Source organism: Salmo salar, chromosome 03 (assembly GCF_965601325.2).
Source record: "Salmo salar chromosome 03, fSalSal1, whole genome shotgun sequence".
NCBI lineage: Eukaryota > Metazoa > Chordata > Actinopteri > Salmoniformes > Salmonidae > Salmo > Salmo salar.
This window is the reverse complement of record NC_138293.1, coordinates 3,245,220-3,265,447: the sequence shown is the minus strand read 5'-3', so window position 1 is coordinate 3,265,447 and position 20,228 is coordinate 3,245,220. Positions and strand designations below refer to the sequence as shown.

The 20,228-nt window shown below is 43.3% G+C and overlaps 1 protein-coding gene and 1 non-coding gene across 2 annotated transcripts in view; both read left to right on the top strand.

Annotated features, from left to right (window-relative positions):
- Nucleotides 1–19,895, top strand: part of LOC106596347 (ubiquitin carboxyl-terminal hydrolase 33) — a 59,666-nt gene extending 39,771 nt beyond the window's left edge. Inside the window, exons 14-24 of the mRNA XM_082973180.1 lie at nt 654–724; nt 813–846; nt 977–1,022; nt 5,240–5,420; nt 5,818–5,944; nt 9,898–10,067; nt 10,403–10,484; nt 11,175–11,283; nt 11,816–11,918; nt 16,350–16,418; nt 16,609–19,895. Of these exons, the coding sequence (XP_082829306.1) occupies nt 654–724; nt 813–846; nt 977–1,022; nt 5,240–5,420; nt 5,818–5,944; nt 9,898–10,067; nt 10,403–10,484; nt 11,175–11,283; nt 11,816–11,918; nt 16,350–16,418; nt 16,609–16,748 (1,132 nt within the window). The 3' untranslated portion in view covers nt 16,749–19,895. The remainder of the gene's footprint in view (nt 1–653; nt 725–812; nt 847–976; nt 1,023–5,239; nt 5,421–5,817; nt 5,945–9,897; nt 10,068–10,402; nt 10,485–11,174; nt 11,284–11,815; nt 11,919–16,349; nt 16,419–16,608) is intronic.
- On the top strand, nt 5,571–5,646 carry trnaa-ugc (transfer RNA alanine (anticodon UGC)). Its single transcript has one exon. It is a non-coding gene; the product is annotated as a tRNA-Ala (tRNA).
- Nucleotides 19,896–20,228: the final 333 nt, after the last annotated feature.

Here is a 20,228-nt window from a genome sequence, read left to right as displayed (position 1 = left end):
GGGTCAACATTAACACATTGTTAGTAGGGGTCAGGGTTGGGGTCAACATTAACACATTGTTAGTAGGGGTCAGGGTCAACATTAACACATTGTTAGTAGGAGTCAGGGTCAACATTAACACATTGTTAGTAGGGGTCAGGGTTGGGGTCAACATTAACACATTGTTAGTAGGGGTCAGGGTTGGGGTCAACATTAACACATTGTTAGTAGGAGTCAGGGTTGGGGTCAACATTAACACATTGTTAGTAGGGGTCAGGGTCAACATTAACACATTGTTAGTAGGAGTCAGGGTTGGGGTCAACATTAACACATTGTAAGTAGGAGTCAGGGTTGGGGTCAACATTAACACATTGTAAGTAGGGGTCAGGGTTGGGGTCAACATTAACACATTGTTAGTAGGGGTCAGGGTCAACATTAACACATTGTTAGTAGGGGTCATGGTTGGGGTCAATTCCATTTCAATTCCAATAAATACAAAACACTTCAAAACAAATTCAAAGTGTTTTAAGAGAATTGGAATTTTAGTGTACTTCCTGAATTGACTGGAGTCGAAGTGGAATTGAACCCAACCCTGTTCGGAGCCATCAGTGAGTTTTATGTGAAGTCTATTCTGTTAACGTTAAAACTGTTGTGATTATGTCCTTGTGTTCCAGCTGGTGGTGGGGTCCTGTGGTGACCTTACAGGACTGTTTGGCTGCCTTCTTCACCAGAGACGAGCTGAAAGGTGAGGACCTTGACTGTCTGTCTCTCTCTCTCTGGTACCTGTTTCGGTCTGGAGCGTTGCTGACGGCGTTGTTTCTGTGTCCCCCTAGGTGATAACATGTATAGCTGTGAGAAATGCAAGAAGTGAGTACCTGAACAACAGAATTATATGTAAAATCATTACATAGATGACTGAATGGAAATTCTTCATGGGTTTTAACTCAGGAAACATGAATAAAGATTTAATTAAGACTGTGATTTTTCTCTCTGCTAGATTACGGAACGGAGTGAAATTCTGTAAAGTTCAGAGTGTACCAGAGGTCAGTGTTCAAACACTTTAGAAAAGCCACGAGGCTCATATTACAGTATATATGGTCATATTACAGCTGATATTACAGTATATACGGTCATATTACAGCTGATATTACAGTATATACGGTCATATTACAGCTGATATTACAGCTGATATTACAGTATATACGGTCAAATTACAGCTGATATTACAGCGGATATTACAGTATATACGGTCATATTACAGCTGATATTACAGTATATATGGTCATATTACAGCTGATATTACAGTATATACGGTCATATTACAGCTGATATTACAGCTGATATTACAGTATATACGGTCATATTACAGCTGATATTACAGCTGATATTACAGTATATACGGTCATATTACAGCTGATATTACAGCTGATATTACAGTATATACGGTCATATTACAGCTGATATTACAGTATATATGGTCATATTACAGCTGATATTACAGTATATATGGTCATATTACAGCTGATATTACAGTATATACGGTCATATTACAGCTGATATTACAGTATATATGGTCATATTACAGCTGATATTACAGCTGATATTACAGTATATATGGTCAAATTACAGCTGATATTACAGCTGATATTACAGTATATACGGTCATATTACAGCTGATATTACAGTATATACGGTCAAATTACAGCTGATATTACAGCTGATATTACAGTATATACGGTCATATTACAGCTGATATTACAGTATATACGGTCAAATTACAGCTGATATTACAGCTGATATTACAGTATATACGGTCATATTACAGCTGATATTACAGTATATATGGTCAAATTACAGCTGATATTACAGCTGATATTACAGTATATACGGTCATATTACAGCTGATATTACAGTATATATGGTCATATTACAGCTGATATTACAGTATATATGGTCAAATTACAGCTGATATTACAGCTGATATTACAGTATATACGGTCATATTACAGCTGATATTACAGCTGATATTACAGTATATATGGTCAAATTACAGCTTATATTACAGCTGATATTACAGTATATACGGTCATATTACAGCTGATATTACAGTATATACGGTCATATTACAGCTGATATTACAGCTGATATTACAGTATATACGGTCATATTACAGCTGATATTACAGTATATATGGTCATATTACAGCTGATATTACAGTATATACGGTCAAATTACAGCTGATATTACAGCTGATATTACAGTATATACGGTCATATTACAGCTGATATTACAGTATATACGGTCAAATTACAGCTGATATTACAGCTGATATTACAGTATATACGGTCATATTACAGCTGATATTACAGTATATATGGTCATATTACAGCTGATATTACAGTATATATGGTCAAATTACAGCTGATATTACAGTATATACGGTGCATTTGCAAAGTATTCAGACCCCTTGACTTTTTCCCGCCAACATAATTTACGTTACAGCCTTATTCATAAATTGATTAAATAGTTTATTTTCCTCATCAATCTACACACAATACCCCATAAAAACAAAGCGAAAACAGGTTTTTAGAATAAAATAAAAAACGGAAATATCTTATTTACATACATATTCAGACCCTTTGCTATGAGACTCTAAATTGAGCTCAGGTGCATCCTGTTTCCATTGATCATCCTTGAGATGTTTCTACAACTTGATTGGAGTCCACCTGTGGTAAATTCTATTGATTGGACATGATTTGGAATGGCACACACCTGTCTATATAAGGTCCCACAGTTGACAGAGCAAAAACCAAGCCATGAGGTTGAAGGAATTGTCCGTAGAGAGCCGAGACAGGATTGTGTCAAGGCACAGATCTGGGGAAGGGTACCAAAACATTTCTGCAGCATTGAAGGTCCCCAAGAACACAGTGGCCTCCATCATTCTTAAATGGAAGAAGTTTGGAACCACCAAGACTCTTCCTAGAGCTGGCCGCCTGGCCAAACTGAGCAATCGGGGGAGAAGGGCCTTGGTCAGGGAGGTGACCAAGAACCCGATGGTCACTCTGACAGAGCTCCAGAGTTCCTCTGTGGAGATGGGAGAACCTTCCAGAAGGACAACCATCTCTGCAGCACATGACAGCCCGCTTGGAGTTTGCCAAAAGACACAAGAATCTCTGGTCTGATGAAACCAAGATTGAACGCTTTGGCCTGAATTCCAAGCCTCACGTCTAGAGGAAACATGGCACCCATCCCTACAGTGAAGCATGGTGGTGGCAGCATCATGTTGTGGGGATGTTGTTTTAGCTTCAGGGCCTGAGACTAGTCATAATTGAGGGAAAGATGAATGGAGCAAGGTACAGAGAGATGCTTGATGAGAACCTTCTCCAGAGCGAAGGTTCACCTTCCAACAGGACAACGACCCTAAGTACACAACCAATACAATGCAGGACAAGTCTTTGAGTGGCCCAGCCAGAGCCTGGACTTGAACCCGATCGAACATCTCTGGAGAGACCTGAAAATAGCTGTGCAGCGACGCTCCCCATCAAACCTGACAGAGCTTGAGAGGATGTGCAGAGAAGAATGGGAGAAACTCCGCAAACTCCCCAAATACAGGTGTGCCAAGCTTGTAGCGTCATACCCAAGAAGACTCAAGGATGTAATCGCTGACAACGGTGCTTCAACAAAGTATTGAGTAAAGGGTCTTAATACTTATATAAATGTGATATTTCAGTATAAAAAAAATTATACATTTGCAAACATTTCTAAAATCCTGTTTTTGCTTTGTCATTTTGTGTGTGTAGATTGATGAGGACAAAAATATATATATTTTAGAATAAGGCTGTAACGTAACAAAATGTGGAAAAAGTCAAGGGGTCTGAATACTTTCAGAATGAGCTGTATATACACTACATGGCCAAAAGTATGTGGACACCCCTTCAAATTAGTGGGTTCAATTTCAGCCAGGTGTGTTTTAATTTTTTTATTTAACCTTTATTTAACTTGGCAGGTCAGTTAAGAACAAATTCTTATTTTCAGTGACAGCCTAGGAACAGTGGGTTAACTGCCTTGTTCATGGGCAGAACGACAGATTGTTACCTTGTCAGCTCGGGGATTCGATCTTACAACCTTTCGGTCACTAGTCCAACGCAAACTTTCGATTACTAGTCTAACCACTAGGCTACCTGCCATGTATAAAATTTAGCACACAGCCATGCACTCTCCATAGACAAACATTGGCAGTAGAATGGCCCGTACTGAAGACCTCAGGGATTTACAACAATGCACAAGTTAGTTTGTCACATTTCTGCCCAGCTAGATGTCCCGGTGAACTCTTAAGTGCTGTTATTGTGAAGTGGAAACGTCTAGAAGCAACAACTGCTCGGCCGCGAAGTGGTAGCTCACAACATCTGGCAATCCGACGGACGAATCTGGGTTTGGCGGATGCAAGGAGAACGCGACCTGCCCGAATGCATAGTGCCAACTGTAAAGTTTGGTGGAGGAGGAATAATGGTCTGGGGCTGTTTTTCATGGTTCGGGCCCCTTAGTTCCAGTGAAGGGAAATCTTAACGCTACAGCATACAATGACATTCTGGATGATTCTATGCTTCCAACTTTGTGGCAACAGTTTGGGGAAGGCCCTTTCCTGTTTCAGCATGGCAATGCCCTCGTGCACAAAGCGAGGTCCATACAGAAATGGTTTGTTCAGATCGGTGTGGAAGAACTTGACTGGCCTGCACAGAGCCCTGACTTCAACCCTATTGAACACCTTTGGGATGAATTGGAACGCCGACTGCGAGCCAGGCCTAATCGCCCAACATCAGTGCCCGACCTCACTAATGTTCTTGTGGCTGAATGGAAGCAAGTCCCCTACAGCAATGTTCCAACAGTGGAGGCTGTTGTAGTAGCAAAGGGGGGACCAATTCCCTTTTAATGCCCATGATTTTGTATGAGATGTTCGACGAGCAAAGTGTCCACATACTTTTGGCCATGAAGTGTATGTGATTTATTGTCACATACATCAGATAGGTGCAGTGAATTGTGTTTTTATACAGGGTCAGTCATAGTATTACAGCGTCCCTGGAGCAAATTAGGGTTAAGTGTTTTGCTCAAGGGCGCATCGACAGAGTTTTCACCTTTCGGGTTAGTGGCCCGCCGCTCTAATCGCTAGGCTACCTGCTACTAAACCAGGGGAGGTATTACTCAGTTACACTTTCAATTCAATATAATTATTAAATCCATTTTGTTTTAATTCCCTTTCCAGATCTTGTGTATCCACCTGAAGCGGTTTAGACACGAGCTGATGTTCTCCACTAAGATCGGGACTCACGTCTCTTTCCCATTGGAGGGCCTGGACCTGCAGCCCTTCCTGGCCAAGGACAGCTCCGCCCACACCACCTCCTACGACCTGCTGTCCGTCATCTGTCACCATGGCACCGCCAGCAGTGAGTGTTGGTTCAGGCCACCCCCCCCCCCCCCCCCCCCTCTGAGGTCTGTTCTAGGGAGGTAGACAGAGGGATCTGGATTGACGGATAGACCTTGAGGGCTTTCAACATTTTTTAACATTTTTTTTTTTTTTATGTAATCAACTTCACGGTCCCCTGTGGCTCAGTTGGTAGAGCATGGTGTTTGCAACGCCAGGGTTGTGGGTTCGATTCCCACGGGGGACCAGTACGGAGAAAGAAAAAAAATAATTATGAAATGTATGCATTCACTACTGTAAGTCGCTCTGGATAAGAGCATCTGCTAAAATTACTAAAATGTAAAATGTCGTGGGGATTGTTATCCTTTTCTCGTTAACCTCTTTTCTCTTCCTCCTCTCCCTCCTCCTACTCTCGCCAGGTGGCCACTACATAGCCTACTGTAGGAATGACCTGAACAACCTGTGGTATGAGTTTGACGACCAGAGCGTCACCGAGGTGTCAGAATCCTGCGTCCAGAACGCTGAGGCCTACGTTCTGTTCTACAAGTAATAAACACCAACACACCCTAGGAGTGGTATCATATAACTACATCCTCTAGGAGTGGTATCATAGAACTACATCCTCTAGGAGTGGTATCATAGAACTACATCCTCTAGGAGTGGTATTATATAACCAACACACCTAGGAGTGGTATCATAGAACTACATCCTCTAGGAGTGGTATCATAGAACTACATCCTCTAGGAGTGGTATCATAGAACTACATCCTCTAGGAGTGGTATCATAGAACTACATCCTCTAGGAGTGGTATTATAGAACTACATCCTCTAGGAGTGGTATCATATAACCAACACACCTAGGAGTGGTATCATATAACCAACACACCTAGGAGTGGTATTATATAACCAACACACCTAGGAGTGGTATCATATAACCAACACACCTAGGAGTGGTATCATATAACCAACACACCTAGGAGTGGTATCATATAACCAACACACCTAGGAGTGGTATCATATAACCAACACACCTAGGAGTGGTATCATATAACCAACACACCTAGGAGTGGTATCATATAACCAACACACCTAGGAGTGGTATCATATAACCAACACACCTAGGAGTGGTATTATATAACTACATCCTCTAGGAGTGGTATCATATAACTACATCCTCTAGGAGTGGTATTATATAACCAACACACCTAGGAGTGGTATTATAGAACTACATCCTCTAGGAGTGGTATTATATAACCAACACACCTAGGAGTGGTATCATATAACCAACACACCTAGGAGTGGTATCATATAACTACATCCTCTAGGAGTGGTATTATAGAACTACATCCTCTAGGAGTGGTATTATATAACCAACACACCTAGGAGTGGTATTATAGAACTACATCCTCTAGGAGTGGTATTATATAACCAACACACCTAGGAGTGGTATCATATAACCAACACACCTAGGAGTGGTATTATAGAACTACATCCTCTAGGAGTGGTATCATATAACCAACACACCTAGGAGTGGTATTATAGAACTACATCCTCTAGGAGTGGTATTATAGAACCAACACACCTTAGGAGTGGTATCATATAACCAACACACCTAGGAGTGGTATTATATAACCAACACACCTAGGAGTGGTATCATATAACCAACACACCTTAGGAGTGGTATCATATAACTACATCCTCTAGGAGTGGTATCATATAACTACATCCTCTAGGAGTGGTATCATAGAACTACATCCTCTAGGAGTGGTATCATAGAACTACATCCTCTAGGAGTGGTATCATAGAACTACATCCTCTAGGAGTGGTATTATAGAACTACGTCCTCTAGGAGTGGTATTATAGAACTACGTCCTCTAGGAGTGGTATTATAGAACTACGTCCTCTAGGAGTGGTATCATAGAACTACATCCTCTAGGAGTGGTATCATATAACTACATCCTCTAGGAGTGGTATTATATAACCAACACACCTAGGAGTGGTATTATAGAACTACATCCTCTAGGAGTGGTATTATAGAACTACATCCTCTAGGAGTGGTATCATATAACTACATCCTCTAGGAGTGGTATTATATAACCAACACACCTAGGAGTGGTATTATAGAACTACATCCTCTAGGAGTGGTATTATATAACCAACACACCTAGGAGTGGTATCATAGAACTACATCCTCTAGGAGTGGTATCATAGAACTACATCCTCTAGGAGTGGTATTATATAACCAACACACCTAGGAGTGGTATCATAGAACTACATCCTCTAGGAGTGGTATCATAGAACTACATCCTCTAGGAGTGGTATCATAGAACTACATCCTCTAGGAGTGGTATCATAGAACTACATCCTCTAGGAGTGGTATTATAGAACTACATCCTCTAGGAGTGGTATCATATAACCAACACACCTAGGAGTGGTATCATATAACCAACACACCTAGGAGTGGTATCATATAACCAACACACCTAGGAGTGGTATTATATAACCAACACACCTAGGAGTGGTATCATATAACCAACACACCTAGGAGTGGTATCATATAACCAACACACCTAGGAGTGGTATTATATAACCAACACACCTAGGAGTGGTATCATATAACCAACACACCTAGGAGTGGTATCATATAACCAACACACCTAGGAGTGGTATTATATAACTACATCCTCTAGGAGTGGTATCATATAACCAACACACCTAGGAGTGGTATCATATAACTACATCCTCTAGGAGTGGTATTATATAACCAACACACCTAGGAGTGGTATTATAGAACTACATCCTCTAGGAGTGGTATTATATAACCAACACACCTAGGAGTGGTATCATATAACCAACACACCTAGGAGTGGTATCATATAACTACATCCTCTAGGAGTGGTATTATAGAACTACATCCTCTAGGAGTGGTATTATATAACCAACACACCTAGGAGTGGTATTATAGAACTACATCCTCTAGGAGTGGTATTATATAACCAACACACCTAGGAGTGGTATTATAGAACTACATCCTCTAGGAGTGGTATTATATAACCAACACACCTAGGAGTGGTATCATATAACCAACACACCTAGGAGTGGTATTATAGAACTACATCCTCTAGGAGTGGTATCATATAACCAACACACCTAGGAGTGGTATTATAGAACTACATCCTCTAGGAGTGGTATTATAGAACCAACACACCTTAGGAGTGGTATCATATAACCAACACACCTTAGGAGTGGTATCATATAACCAACACACCTAGGAGTGGTATTATATAACCAACACACCTAGGAGTGGTATCATATAACCAACACACCTTAGGAGTGGTATCATATTACTACATCCTCTAGGAGTGGTATCATATAACTACATCCTCTAGGAGTGGTATCATATAACTACATCCTCTAGGAGTGGTATCATAGAACTACATCCTCTAGGAGTGGTATCATAGAACTACATCCTCTAGGAGTGGTATCATAGAACTACATCCTCTAGGAGTGGTATTATAGAACTACATCCTCTAGGAGTGGTATTATAGAACTACGTCCTCTAGGAGTGGTATTATAGAACTACGTCCTCTAGGAGTGGTATTATAGAACTACGTCCTCTAGGAGTGGTATTATAGAACTACGTCCTCTAGGAGTGGTATTATAGAACTACGTCCTCTAGGAGTGGTATTATAGAACTACGTCCTCTAGGAGTGGTATTATAGAACTACGTCCTCTAGGAGTGGTATTATAGAACTACGTCCTCTAGGAGTGGTATTATAGAACTACGTCCTCTAGGAGTGGTATTATAGAACTACGTCCTCTAGGAGTGGTATTATAGAACTACGTCCTCTAGGAGTGGTATTATAGAACTACGTCCTCTAGGAGTGGTATTATAGAACTACGTCCTCTAGGAGTGGTATTATAGAACTACGTCCTCTAGGAGTGGTATTATAGAACTACGTCCTCTAGGAGTGGTATTATAGAACTACGTCCTCTAGGAGTGGTATTATAGAACTACGTCCTCTAGGAGTGGTATTATAGAACTACGTCCTCTAGGAGTGGTATCATATAACTACATCCTCTAGGAGTGGTATCATAGAACTACATCCTCTAGGAGTGGTATTATAGAACTACATCCTCTAGGAGTGGTATTATAGAACTACATCCTCTAGGAGTGGTATTATAGAACTACGTCCTCTAGGAGTGGTATTATACATCCTCCTCTTCTATCACACAAAGCAACACAGCATAAAACCACCACACTAAGAACAATTATAAGACTTAATCCTACACAGTGGGGCGACATCCTTCCTCTAGACATTAACAGCAGCAACAGAATTCTAATCTGCCAGGATTTGAGCTCTCTCTGGAGGAAGTGCCCGTTTTAGCAGATAAATCGTTTTCTGTAAACAGGAAGTTGCCGTGCTGTGTTGTACAGACCACGTCCATTTAGTTTATTTAGCTCACGGTTACTAATGTGTACTGTTTGTGTCCCTCCAGGAAGAGCAACGAAGAGGCGCTGAAGGAGAGGAGGAGGGTGACGGGTCTCCTCGGCGTGACGGAGCCCAGTCTGCTACAGTTCTACGTCTCCAGACAGTGGCTCAACAAGTTCAAGACCTTCGCTGAGCCTGGACCTATCTCCAATGACGACTTCCTCTGCTCACACGGAGGTACGGGGCTATGGGCATTTATCTTTCCAACTATCCATGTCTGTCTCTATCAGACATTTATATATCTTTATCTCTATCTGAATCAGCCAGCCAGCCAGCCAGACAGCCAGCCAGCCAGCCAGCCAGCCAGCCAGCCAGTCTGTCAGACAGCCAGTCAGCCAGTCTGCCAGCCAGCCAGTCAGTCAATTGCTCAACTGTCTAAGCAACTGGGGGGGGGGGGGGGGGGGACAAAATGAATCCATGTTTCCAGAGATATTGGGTGAGGTTAATGTTAGGTGGTACCCATTACCCATAATGACTTGTGATGAGGATCATTTTAAATGTTGTGTTATCAGGCGTGCCGCCTGCCAAGGCAGTGTTCATCGATGACCTGGTAGTGATGCTGCCGCAGAACGCGTGGGACCACCTCTACAGCAGGTCAGTTTCATACAGCGACACCATACCGTCATTAAGTGGGATTCACTACGTTTTTACATGGAGGAGTATTAAAACAGGATTGTTAGGGAAATCCTTTTTCTTTGCGTACAATGTTTTAATCAAACTATATTAATCGAGAGTTATTCACAGTGTTTAACCGTACCCATAGTTGATAAAGTCGTGTATTTTTACGGGCTAGGAGCATCGTCTTACGTCAGAGAGCGAGACGATGCGGCTAAGGGGAGGTTTATTCACTGAGCTGTGTTTCAAGGACTGAATTCTGGGACTGTGGTTCTCTGGTCAAGGTGTTACTAAGCTGTGATTGGTCTGCCAAGGTGTGTTACTGAGCTCTGATTGGTCTGTCAAGTTCTGTTACTGAGCTCTGATTGGTCTGTCAAGGTGTGTTACTGAGCTCTGATTGGTCTGTCAAGTTCTGTTACTGAGCTCTGATTGGTCTGTCAAGTTCTGTTACTAAGCTGTGCATGATCTGTCAATGTGTGTTACTAAGCCATGATTGGTCTGACAAGTTGTTACTAAGCCATGATTGGTCTGACAAGGTGTGTTACTAATCTGTGATTGGTCTGACAAGGTGTGTTACTAATCTGTGATTGGTCTGGTCAAGGTGTGTTACTAAGCTGTGATTGGTCTGGTCAAGGTGTGTTACTAATCTGTGATTGGTTTGTTGTCTAGGTACGGAGGCGGGCCTGCTGTCAACCACCTGTACGTGTGTCACACTTGTCAGACCGAGATTGAGAAGCTGGAGAAGAGGCGCAGGACAGAGCTGGACATGTTTATCCGGGTAAGGCCTTTCACGGATCCTTTCCTTTGCAGGATTTTTTTCCACCCCAGCACTAACGCACCCTCCATCCCCTCTCTCCCCCATCCCCTCTCTCCCCCCATCCCCTCTCTCCCCCATCCCCTCTCTCCCCCCATCCCCTCTCTCCCCCATCTCCTCTCTCCCCCATCCTCTCTCCCTCCATCCCCTCTCTTCCTCTCTCCCTCCATCCTCTCTCTTCCTCTCTCCCTCCATCCCCTCTCTTCCTCTCTCCTCCCATCTCCTCTCTCCCCCCATCCCCTCTCTTCCTCTCTCCCCCCATCCCCTCTCTTCCTCTCTCCCCCATCCCCTCTCTTCCTCTCTCCTCCCATCTCCTCTCTCCCCCCCATCCCCTCTCTTCCTCTCTCCTCCCATCTCCTCTCTCCCCCCATCCCCTCTCTTCCTCTCTCCTCCCATCTCCTCTCTCCCCCCCATCCCCTCTCTTCCTCTCTCCTCCCATCTCCTCTCTCCCCCCATCCTCTCTCCCCCCATCCCCTCTCTTCCTTCCTCTGTTCAGCTGAACAAGGCGTTCCAAGAGGAGGAGTCTCCAGTGATCATCTACTGCATCAGCATGCAGTGGTTCAGAGAGTGGGAGGGCTTCGTCAAGGGAAAGGACCATGGTGAGTGGTTGGTTCAGAGAGTGGGAGGGCTTTGTCAAGGGAAAGGACAATGGTGAGTGGTTGGTTCAGAGAGTGGGAGGGCTTCGTCAAGGGAAAGGACAATGGTGAGTGGTTGGTTCAGAGAGTGGGAGGGCTTCGTCAAGGGAAAGGACAATGGTGAGTGGTTGGTTCAGAGAGTGGGAGGGCTTCGTCAAGGGAAAGGACAATGGTGAGTGGTTGGTTCAGAGAGTGGGAGGGCTTTGTCAAGGGAAAGGACAATGGTGAGTGGTTGGTTCAGAGAGTGGGAGGGCTTTGTCAAGGGAAAGGACAATGGTGAGTGGTTGGTTCAGAGAGTGGGAGGGCTTTGTCAAGGGAAAGGACCATGGTGATTGGCTAAACAGATACTTTTGGTCATGTAGTGTATGTGGACACCTGCATGTCGAACATCTCATTCCAAAATCATGGGCATTAAAAGGGAATTGGTCCCCCCTTTGCTACTACAACAGCCTCCACTGTTGGAACATTGCTGTAGGGGACTTGCTTCCATTCAGCCACAAGAACACTAGTGAGGTCGGGCACTGATGTTGGGCGATTAGGCCTGGCTCGCAGTCGGCGTTCCAATTCATCCCAAAGGTGTTCGATCTCGACAAACCATTTCTGTATGGACCTCGCTTTGTGCACCAGGGGACTTCTCATGCTGAAACAGGAAAGGGCCTTCCCCAAACTGTTGCCACAAAGTTGGAAGCACAGAATGGTCTAGAATAAATAATGGCACCAATAATGGCACCGGAGGAGATGGCTGCCGTTGTAAGGGCTCTTAACCAATCGTGCGTGTTTTTGTAACTTATTTTGTACATAATGTTTCTTTCACCGTCTCTTATGACCAAAAAGTCCTTCTAGATATCAGGACAGAGATTACTCACCTCGTACTGGACAAAGATTTTTTTCTTTTAACGAATCGGATGCAAAGGATTTACTTCAGACATCGTCATTCGCAGGAGAAAGAGACGGAGATATCGGGACGTAGGTCGGGGTGCCTTGTAAGGATCCGACGGCGAGTGGGTAATCTGCCTCTACCATCAGTCCTATTAGCTAACGTACAAATGGATAACAAAATAGACAAGCTACGATCACGAATATCCTACCAATGGGACATTCAAAACTGTAATATCTTATGTTTCACTGAGTCGTGGCTGAACAACGACATGGATAACATACAGCTGGCTGGGTTTACGCTGCCTCCGGTAAGACAAGGGGTGGAAGTCTGTGTCTATTTGTCAATAACAGCTGGTGCACGAAATCTAATATTAAGGAAGTGTCAAGGTCGCCTGAGGTAGAGTATTTCATGATAAGCTGTAGACCACACTATTTACCAAGAGAGTTTTCATCTATATTTTTTCGTAACTATCTATCTACCACCACAAACCGATGCTGGCACTAAGACCGCACTCAACGAGCTGTATAAGGCCATAATCAAACAGGAAAACACTCATCCAGAGGTGGCGCTCCTAGTGGCCGGGGACTTTAATGCAGGGAAACTTAAATCAGTTTTACCTCATTTCTATCAGCATGTCACATGTGCAACCGGAGGAGAAAAAAAACTCTGGACCACCTTTACTCCACACACAGAGATGCGTACAAAGCTCTCCCTCGCCCTCCATTTGGCAAATCTGATCATAATTATATCCTCCTGATTCCTGCTTATAAGCAAAAACTAAAGCAGGAAGTACCAGTAACTCGCTCAAATCGGAAGTGGTCAGATGACACAGATGCTAAGCTACAGGACTGTTTTGCTGCACAGACTGGAATATGTTCTGGGATTCTTCCGATGGCATTGAGGAGTACACCACATCAGTCACTGGCTTCATCAATAATCGATGACGTCCCCCGCAGTGACCGTACGTACATACCCCAACCAGAAGCCATGGATTACAGGCAACATCCAGACTGAGCTAAAGGGTAGAGCTGCCGCTTTCAAGGAGCGGGACTCTAACCCAGACATTTATAAGACATCCCGCTATGCCCTCAGACGAACCCTCAAAAGCGTCAATACAGGACTAAGATTGAATCATACTACACCGGCTCCGACGCTCGTCGGATGTGGCAGGGCTTGCAAACTATTAGACTACAAAGGGAAGCACAGCCGCGAGCTGCCCAGTGACACGAGCCTACCAGAAGAGAGAAATTATTTCTATGCTCGCTTCGAGGCAACACTGAAGCATGCATGAGAGCATCAGCTGTTCCGGATGACTGTGTGATCATGCGCTGCGCTGACCATGCGCTGACCAACTGGCAAGTAATCTTCACTGACATTTTCAACCTGTCCCTGACTAAGTCTGTAATACCAACATGTTTCAAGCAGATCAGCATAGTCTCTGTGCCCAAGAACACTAAGGTAACCTGCCTAAATGACTACTGACCCGTAGCACTCAGGTCTGTAGCCATAAAGTGCTTTGAAAGGCTGGTCATGGCTCACATTAACACCATGATCCCAGAAACCCTAGACCCACTCCAATTTGCCTACCGCCCCAACAGATCCATAGATGACGCAATCTCTATTGCACTCAACACTGCCCTTTCCCACCTGGACAAAAGGAACACCTACGTGAAAATGCTATTCATTGACTATAGCTCAGCATTCAACACCATAGTGCCCTCAAAGCTCATCACTAAGCTAAGGACCCTGGGACTAAACACCTCCATCTGTAACTGGATCCTGGACTTCCTGACGGGCCGCCCCCAGGTGGTAAGGGTAGGTAACAACGCATCCGTCACGCTGATCCTCAACACAGGGGCCCCTCAGGGGTGCGTGCTCAGTCCCCTCCTGTACTCCCTGTTCACTCATAACTGAACTGCAAGGCACGACTCCAACACCATCATTAACTTTGTCGATGACACAACAGTGGTAGGCTTGATCACCGATAACAACGAGACAGCCTATAGGCAGGAGGTCAGAGACCTGGCCGTGTGGTGCAAGGACAACAACCTCTCCCTCAACGTGATCAAGACAAATTAGATGATTGTGGACTACAGGAAAAGGAGGGCCGAGCACACCCCCATTCTCATCGACGGGGCTGTAGTGGAGCAGGTTGAGAGCTTCAAGCTCCTTGGTGTCCACATCGCCAACAAACTATCATGGTCCAAACACACCGACAGTCGTGAAGAGGGCACGACAAAGCCTATTCCCCCTCAGGAGACTGAAAAGATTTGGCATGGGTCCTCAGATCCTTAAAAAGTTCTACAGCTGCACCATCGAGAGCATCCTGACTGGTTGCATCACCTAAGGCACTACAGAGGGTAGTGCGTACGTCCCAGTACATCACTGGGGCCAACCTTCCTTCACTTTAACTCTACCTACATGTACATATTACCTCAATTACGTCGACTAACCGGTGCCCCCTGTATTTAGCCTCACTACTGTTATTGTACTGCTGCTCTTTAACTATTTAGTTTTTACTTTACACTTATTTTTCTTGAACTGCATTGTTGGTTAAGGGCTTGTAAGTTAGCACTTCACTGTAAGGTCTACACCTGTTGTATTCGGCGCATATGACAAATAACATTTGATTTGAATGACATTGTATGCTGTAGCGTTAAGATTTCCCTTCACTGGAACTAAGGGGCCTAGTCCGAACCATAACAAAACAGCCCCAGACCATTATTCCTCCTCCACCAAACTTTACAGTTGGCACTATGCATTCGGGCAGGTCGTGTTCTCCTGGCATCTGCTAAACCCAGATTTGTCCGTCGGACTGCCAGATGGTGAAGCGTGATTCATCACTCCAGAGATCGCGTGTCCACTGCTCCAGAGTTCAATGGCATCGAGCTTTACACCATTCTAGTCGACGCTTGGCATTGTGCATGGTGATCTTAGGCTTGTGTGCGGTTGCTCGGCCTTGGAAACCCATTTCATGAAGCTCTTGACGAACAGTTCTTGTGCTGACGTTGGTTCCAGAGGCAGTTTGGAACTTGGTAGTGTTGCAACCGAGGAAAGATGATTTTTATGCGCTACGCGGTTCAGGACTCAGAGGTCCCTTTCTGTGTGCTTGTGTGGCCTACCACTTCGCGGCTGAGCCGTTGTTGCTCCTAGATGTTTCCACTTCACAATAACAGCACTTACAGTTGACCGTGGCAGCTCGGGCAGAGCAGAAATTTTATGAACTGACTTGTTGGAAAGGTGGCATCCTATAACGGTGCCAAGTTGAAAGTCACTGTGCTCTTCAGTAAAGGCCATTATACCTCCAATGTTTGTCTATGGAGATTGTGTGGCTGAAGTAGCCAAATCCACTCATTTGAAGGGGCGTCTACATACTGCTGTATAGATAGAGTAGTTGGTGTAATTTGGAGTCTCCACCTCCAGCTGTTGAAAGGAGTGCTATAAAATGCTATATTAGGCTGCCTTCGGACTACATTTTATGTGTCATTAATAATTTATTTCCCTCTCCCTTGCAGATCCACCGGGACCAATCGATAACTCTAAGATCGCGATCAACAAGAATGGCCATCTAACACTCAGACAAGGTAACAGCCTGACCCAGTCAACTCTTCTGTCTTCTCTAAATCTCCCTGCTAATACAATGGCCTATCGTTGTGAGGCTGATGGAACTGTAGTGGACACACACTTGATCAAGATTAGATTCTTCTGAAAAGCTACTAATATGTTTACGTTATTTCAGTCTCGTTAAATCTGTGTGCTACTTACTCCCTCAAGGAGCTGACTCGGGACAGATCTCTGAGGAGACGTGGAACTTTCTCCACTCCATCCACGGAGGAGGACCGCTGGTAACAGTCCGGCCCAACGCCTCTCACCCTGAACTAGAGGCTTCCTCGCAGTCTAAGGAGAAGATATAGGTGGAGACGTGCTACGTTTAAATCTACCTACATTACCAACCTCTTCACAGGAAACAACCTACCTACTGTACCAACCCCCTAACAGGAACTACCTAACTACCAACCCCCTAACAGGAACTACCAACCCCCTAACAGGAAACTACTTAACTACCAACCCCTTAACAGGAAACTACCAACCCCCTAACAGGAAACTACCAACCCCCTAACAGGAAACTACCTAACTACCAACCCCCTAACAGGAAACTACCTAACTACCAACCCCCTAACAGGAACTACCAACCACCTAACAGGAAACTACCTACCTACCAACCCCCTAACAGGAACTACCAACCCCCTAACAGGAACTACCAACCCCCTAACAGGAACTACCAACCCCCTAACAGGAACTACCAACCCCCTAACAGGAAACTACCAACCCCCTAACAGGAACTACCAACCCCCTAACAGGAAACCCCCAACACCAGCCCTGAGTAAAACAACAACTAAAGCCTTTTATTTTGCACTTTACTTTTTATTTAAAAAGCATTCGAGCAAAGGATTTCCCTTCCTTGACCACCATAAAATGAACAGCCCTTCTTGACAACTGGGCAGAAGAATAAACATGTCTGAAAATAACATGATGACATGTTTCTACATAAATGTATAAATATATAATTTCTAATAGCACTGTAGAATAATACATGGGAACTGTGTCTGGTAATTTCCAGAACCAAGCATTTATTCATTTTGTTTGCAGGTAAAAACTTCTTTTTTTCCCCTGAATGCAGCAGTTTTTATATTTTTTTATTTTTTACTTCTCTCTCTTGAACCAAAATTGAGACAATGTCACTCTATATCAGGGATGGGAAACTTTAATGGGGTGGGGGCCACAAAGAAATCGGAACTCATTATGAGGGGCCGTAGTGGTTCATGGGTCTGCATACCCACATCCATACCCACACATGCAATCAGAGCCGGCCCTATCCTTTTGGGGGCCCTAAGTGAAATTTTGATGACCCCCCCCCTTGCGAGGAAAACATTTTTGTGGCACCCTTCTTGACAGCGGAGAGAAAGAATGTATGTTTTAGTTTATTTCCTGCAATTCTACACATTTTGCCTTGGGGCGAAGAGAAAATACTGCAGTTTTAAAGCAAGTTTGCTGCAATTCTACACATTTTGCCATGGGGCGGTGAGAACATTTTTTTCAATTTTATAACAAATTTCATGCAATTCTAATTTTAAAAAAATGCAATGGGGCAGAGAGAACATGTTTCAGTTTTACAGCTAATTTCCTGCGATTTCTACACATTTTGCCATAGGGTGGAGATAAATATTTGTAGTTTTTAAATATGATATCTGAGTAATTAACAAAATCAATGGAGGCCCCCCTGGTCAGTAATTCCACCATGATTACTACAAGTTTAGATAGCTGGCTGGACTAATTTACCAATCTAAACATTTTTAGCTGATATGGGCTAATTGAGTGACTGTCAGTGACGGACGGACATGAAAAGGGAAAAACTGCTGATGCACAACTAACATTTTGTAATTCCACCTTGGTGTAATCTACTATTCTACCTAGCAACAGTAAATTGAGACCCCGACTGAGTTCCCTGGAGAAGGGGGGGTTCTATATGATGTCACTCTTATGTCTTGTGTGTCGCAAAAGAAAAAAAGAAGAATCACAATGCATCTTACTGTAGATATCAAAATTGTTCTCTTTTTTTTAATACCTGTTCTAAGAAAATAACATATTGTCAAAGAAGTGAATGGTTATAAAAAATAAAATAAAAAGTTCAAGCTCTTACATTTTTCCTTAAAGTGAAGAAGAGAAATCTCCGTCCACACATTTTAGAGACCGTCCTCTTGTTTGCAGACAAAATGTAGCTGTTTTTAAAGCTAATTTCCTACAATGCTACAGATTTTTGCCATGCTGTGTTCTTGTGCTATCTGATCAAACATTATAACAGAATCAATGGGGACTCCATACCATGACATTTTGGGAATTTTTGATTCTCCTGTTTTTTGTTGTTGTGGTTTTTGTTGGAGTGGCGGCAAGTAAATGAATATAGGGGAAACACTGCTAAGGATATGTGTTTACACAGGCAGCCCTAATTCTTATCTTTTTACACTAATTGGTCTTTTGACCAATCAGATCAGGTATTTTGCCAATAATTGGTCAAAAGATCAGAATTGGGCTGCCTGTGTAAACTAAGTAGTCTCAGGAAGGGATTTGTATGTTTTTTTTTTTTTACTATAGTCTGGTTAAGATAAGTGGCATGTTCACACAATGTCTGATGTGTATTTGAATGTACTAGTGAGTCCAGGGGTGTATTCATTAGGATCTAAAAGGAATGAAACGGGGAGGGGGACACACCTATGTGAATTTATCCAATATAAACTGTTGTTTCCGTTGTAGAACCTGATGTGTGACTAATGAATACACCCCTTGTGAACTACAGTCCCAGAACTTCCTTCCTCTACCCCCATTGGCCAGACCAGCGGGTGGATTTACTGTGTATCCCAAATGGTACCCTATTCCCTATATAGTGCGACGCTTTTGACCAGGGTCCCATGGGGCATAGTGTTCCATTTGGGAGGCATCTATATGATGTTAGACTTTTTTTAATTTATTTTTTTATAAAATATTTGGCTGGCAGGCATGCATGCTTTTAGAGGGGACCCCACTCACTCAGCCAGGGTTGGGGTCAATCCCATTTCAATTCAGGAAGTGAACTGAAATTCCAAATAAAAAAAAATTCAATGTGAGAAAAATGTGGAATTGAAATGAAATGGCAATTGACCCCAACCCTGACGTACGAATGATTTGAAAAACTTGATGGCCACATGTCACATTAAATTACATGTAAGCTGCCCACTCACTGCATAATATGTACACAATGAATCACAAACTTCTGTGGCTATCTTTGTCTTTGAAATGTACAGAATTACATAACAAGCTATCAAGTCCTAATATTCATCAGTTTTGTCAGTGGAAGGAAGCATTAACTTGTGTGTAAGAGCATGGTGTTGCTTTTGGTATGTGGTCACTGAAGACCGAAGAATGCTGTAGGTATATGGAATACTGCATCCTGATTTACTAAACGCATCTGTTCTGATTCGGAATGGCTGATATGATTCTGGTTCTATTAAACACATCTGTTCTGATTCGGAATGGCTGGTTTATGATTCTGGTTCTATTAAACGCATCTGTTCTGATTCGGAATGGCTGATATGATTCTGGTTCTATTAAACACATCTGTTCTGATTCGGAATGGCTGATATGATTCTGGTTCTATTAAACACATCTGTTCTGATTCGGAATGGCTGATATGATTCTGGTTCTATTAAACACATGTTCTAATTCGGAATGGCTGGTTTATGATTCTGGTTCTATTAAACGCATCTGTTCTGATTCGGAATGGCTGATATGATTCTGTTAAACCCTGACAATGAAAGAACAGTGTAACCCAAACATGATTTCTCTTCACCTGTTTGTTT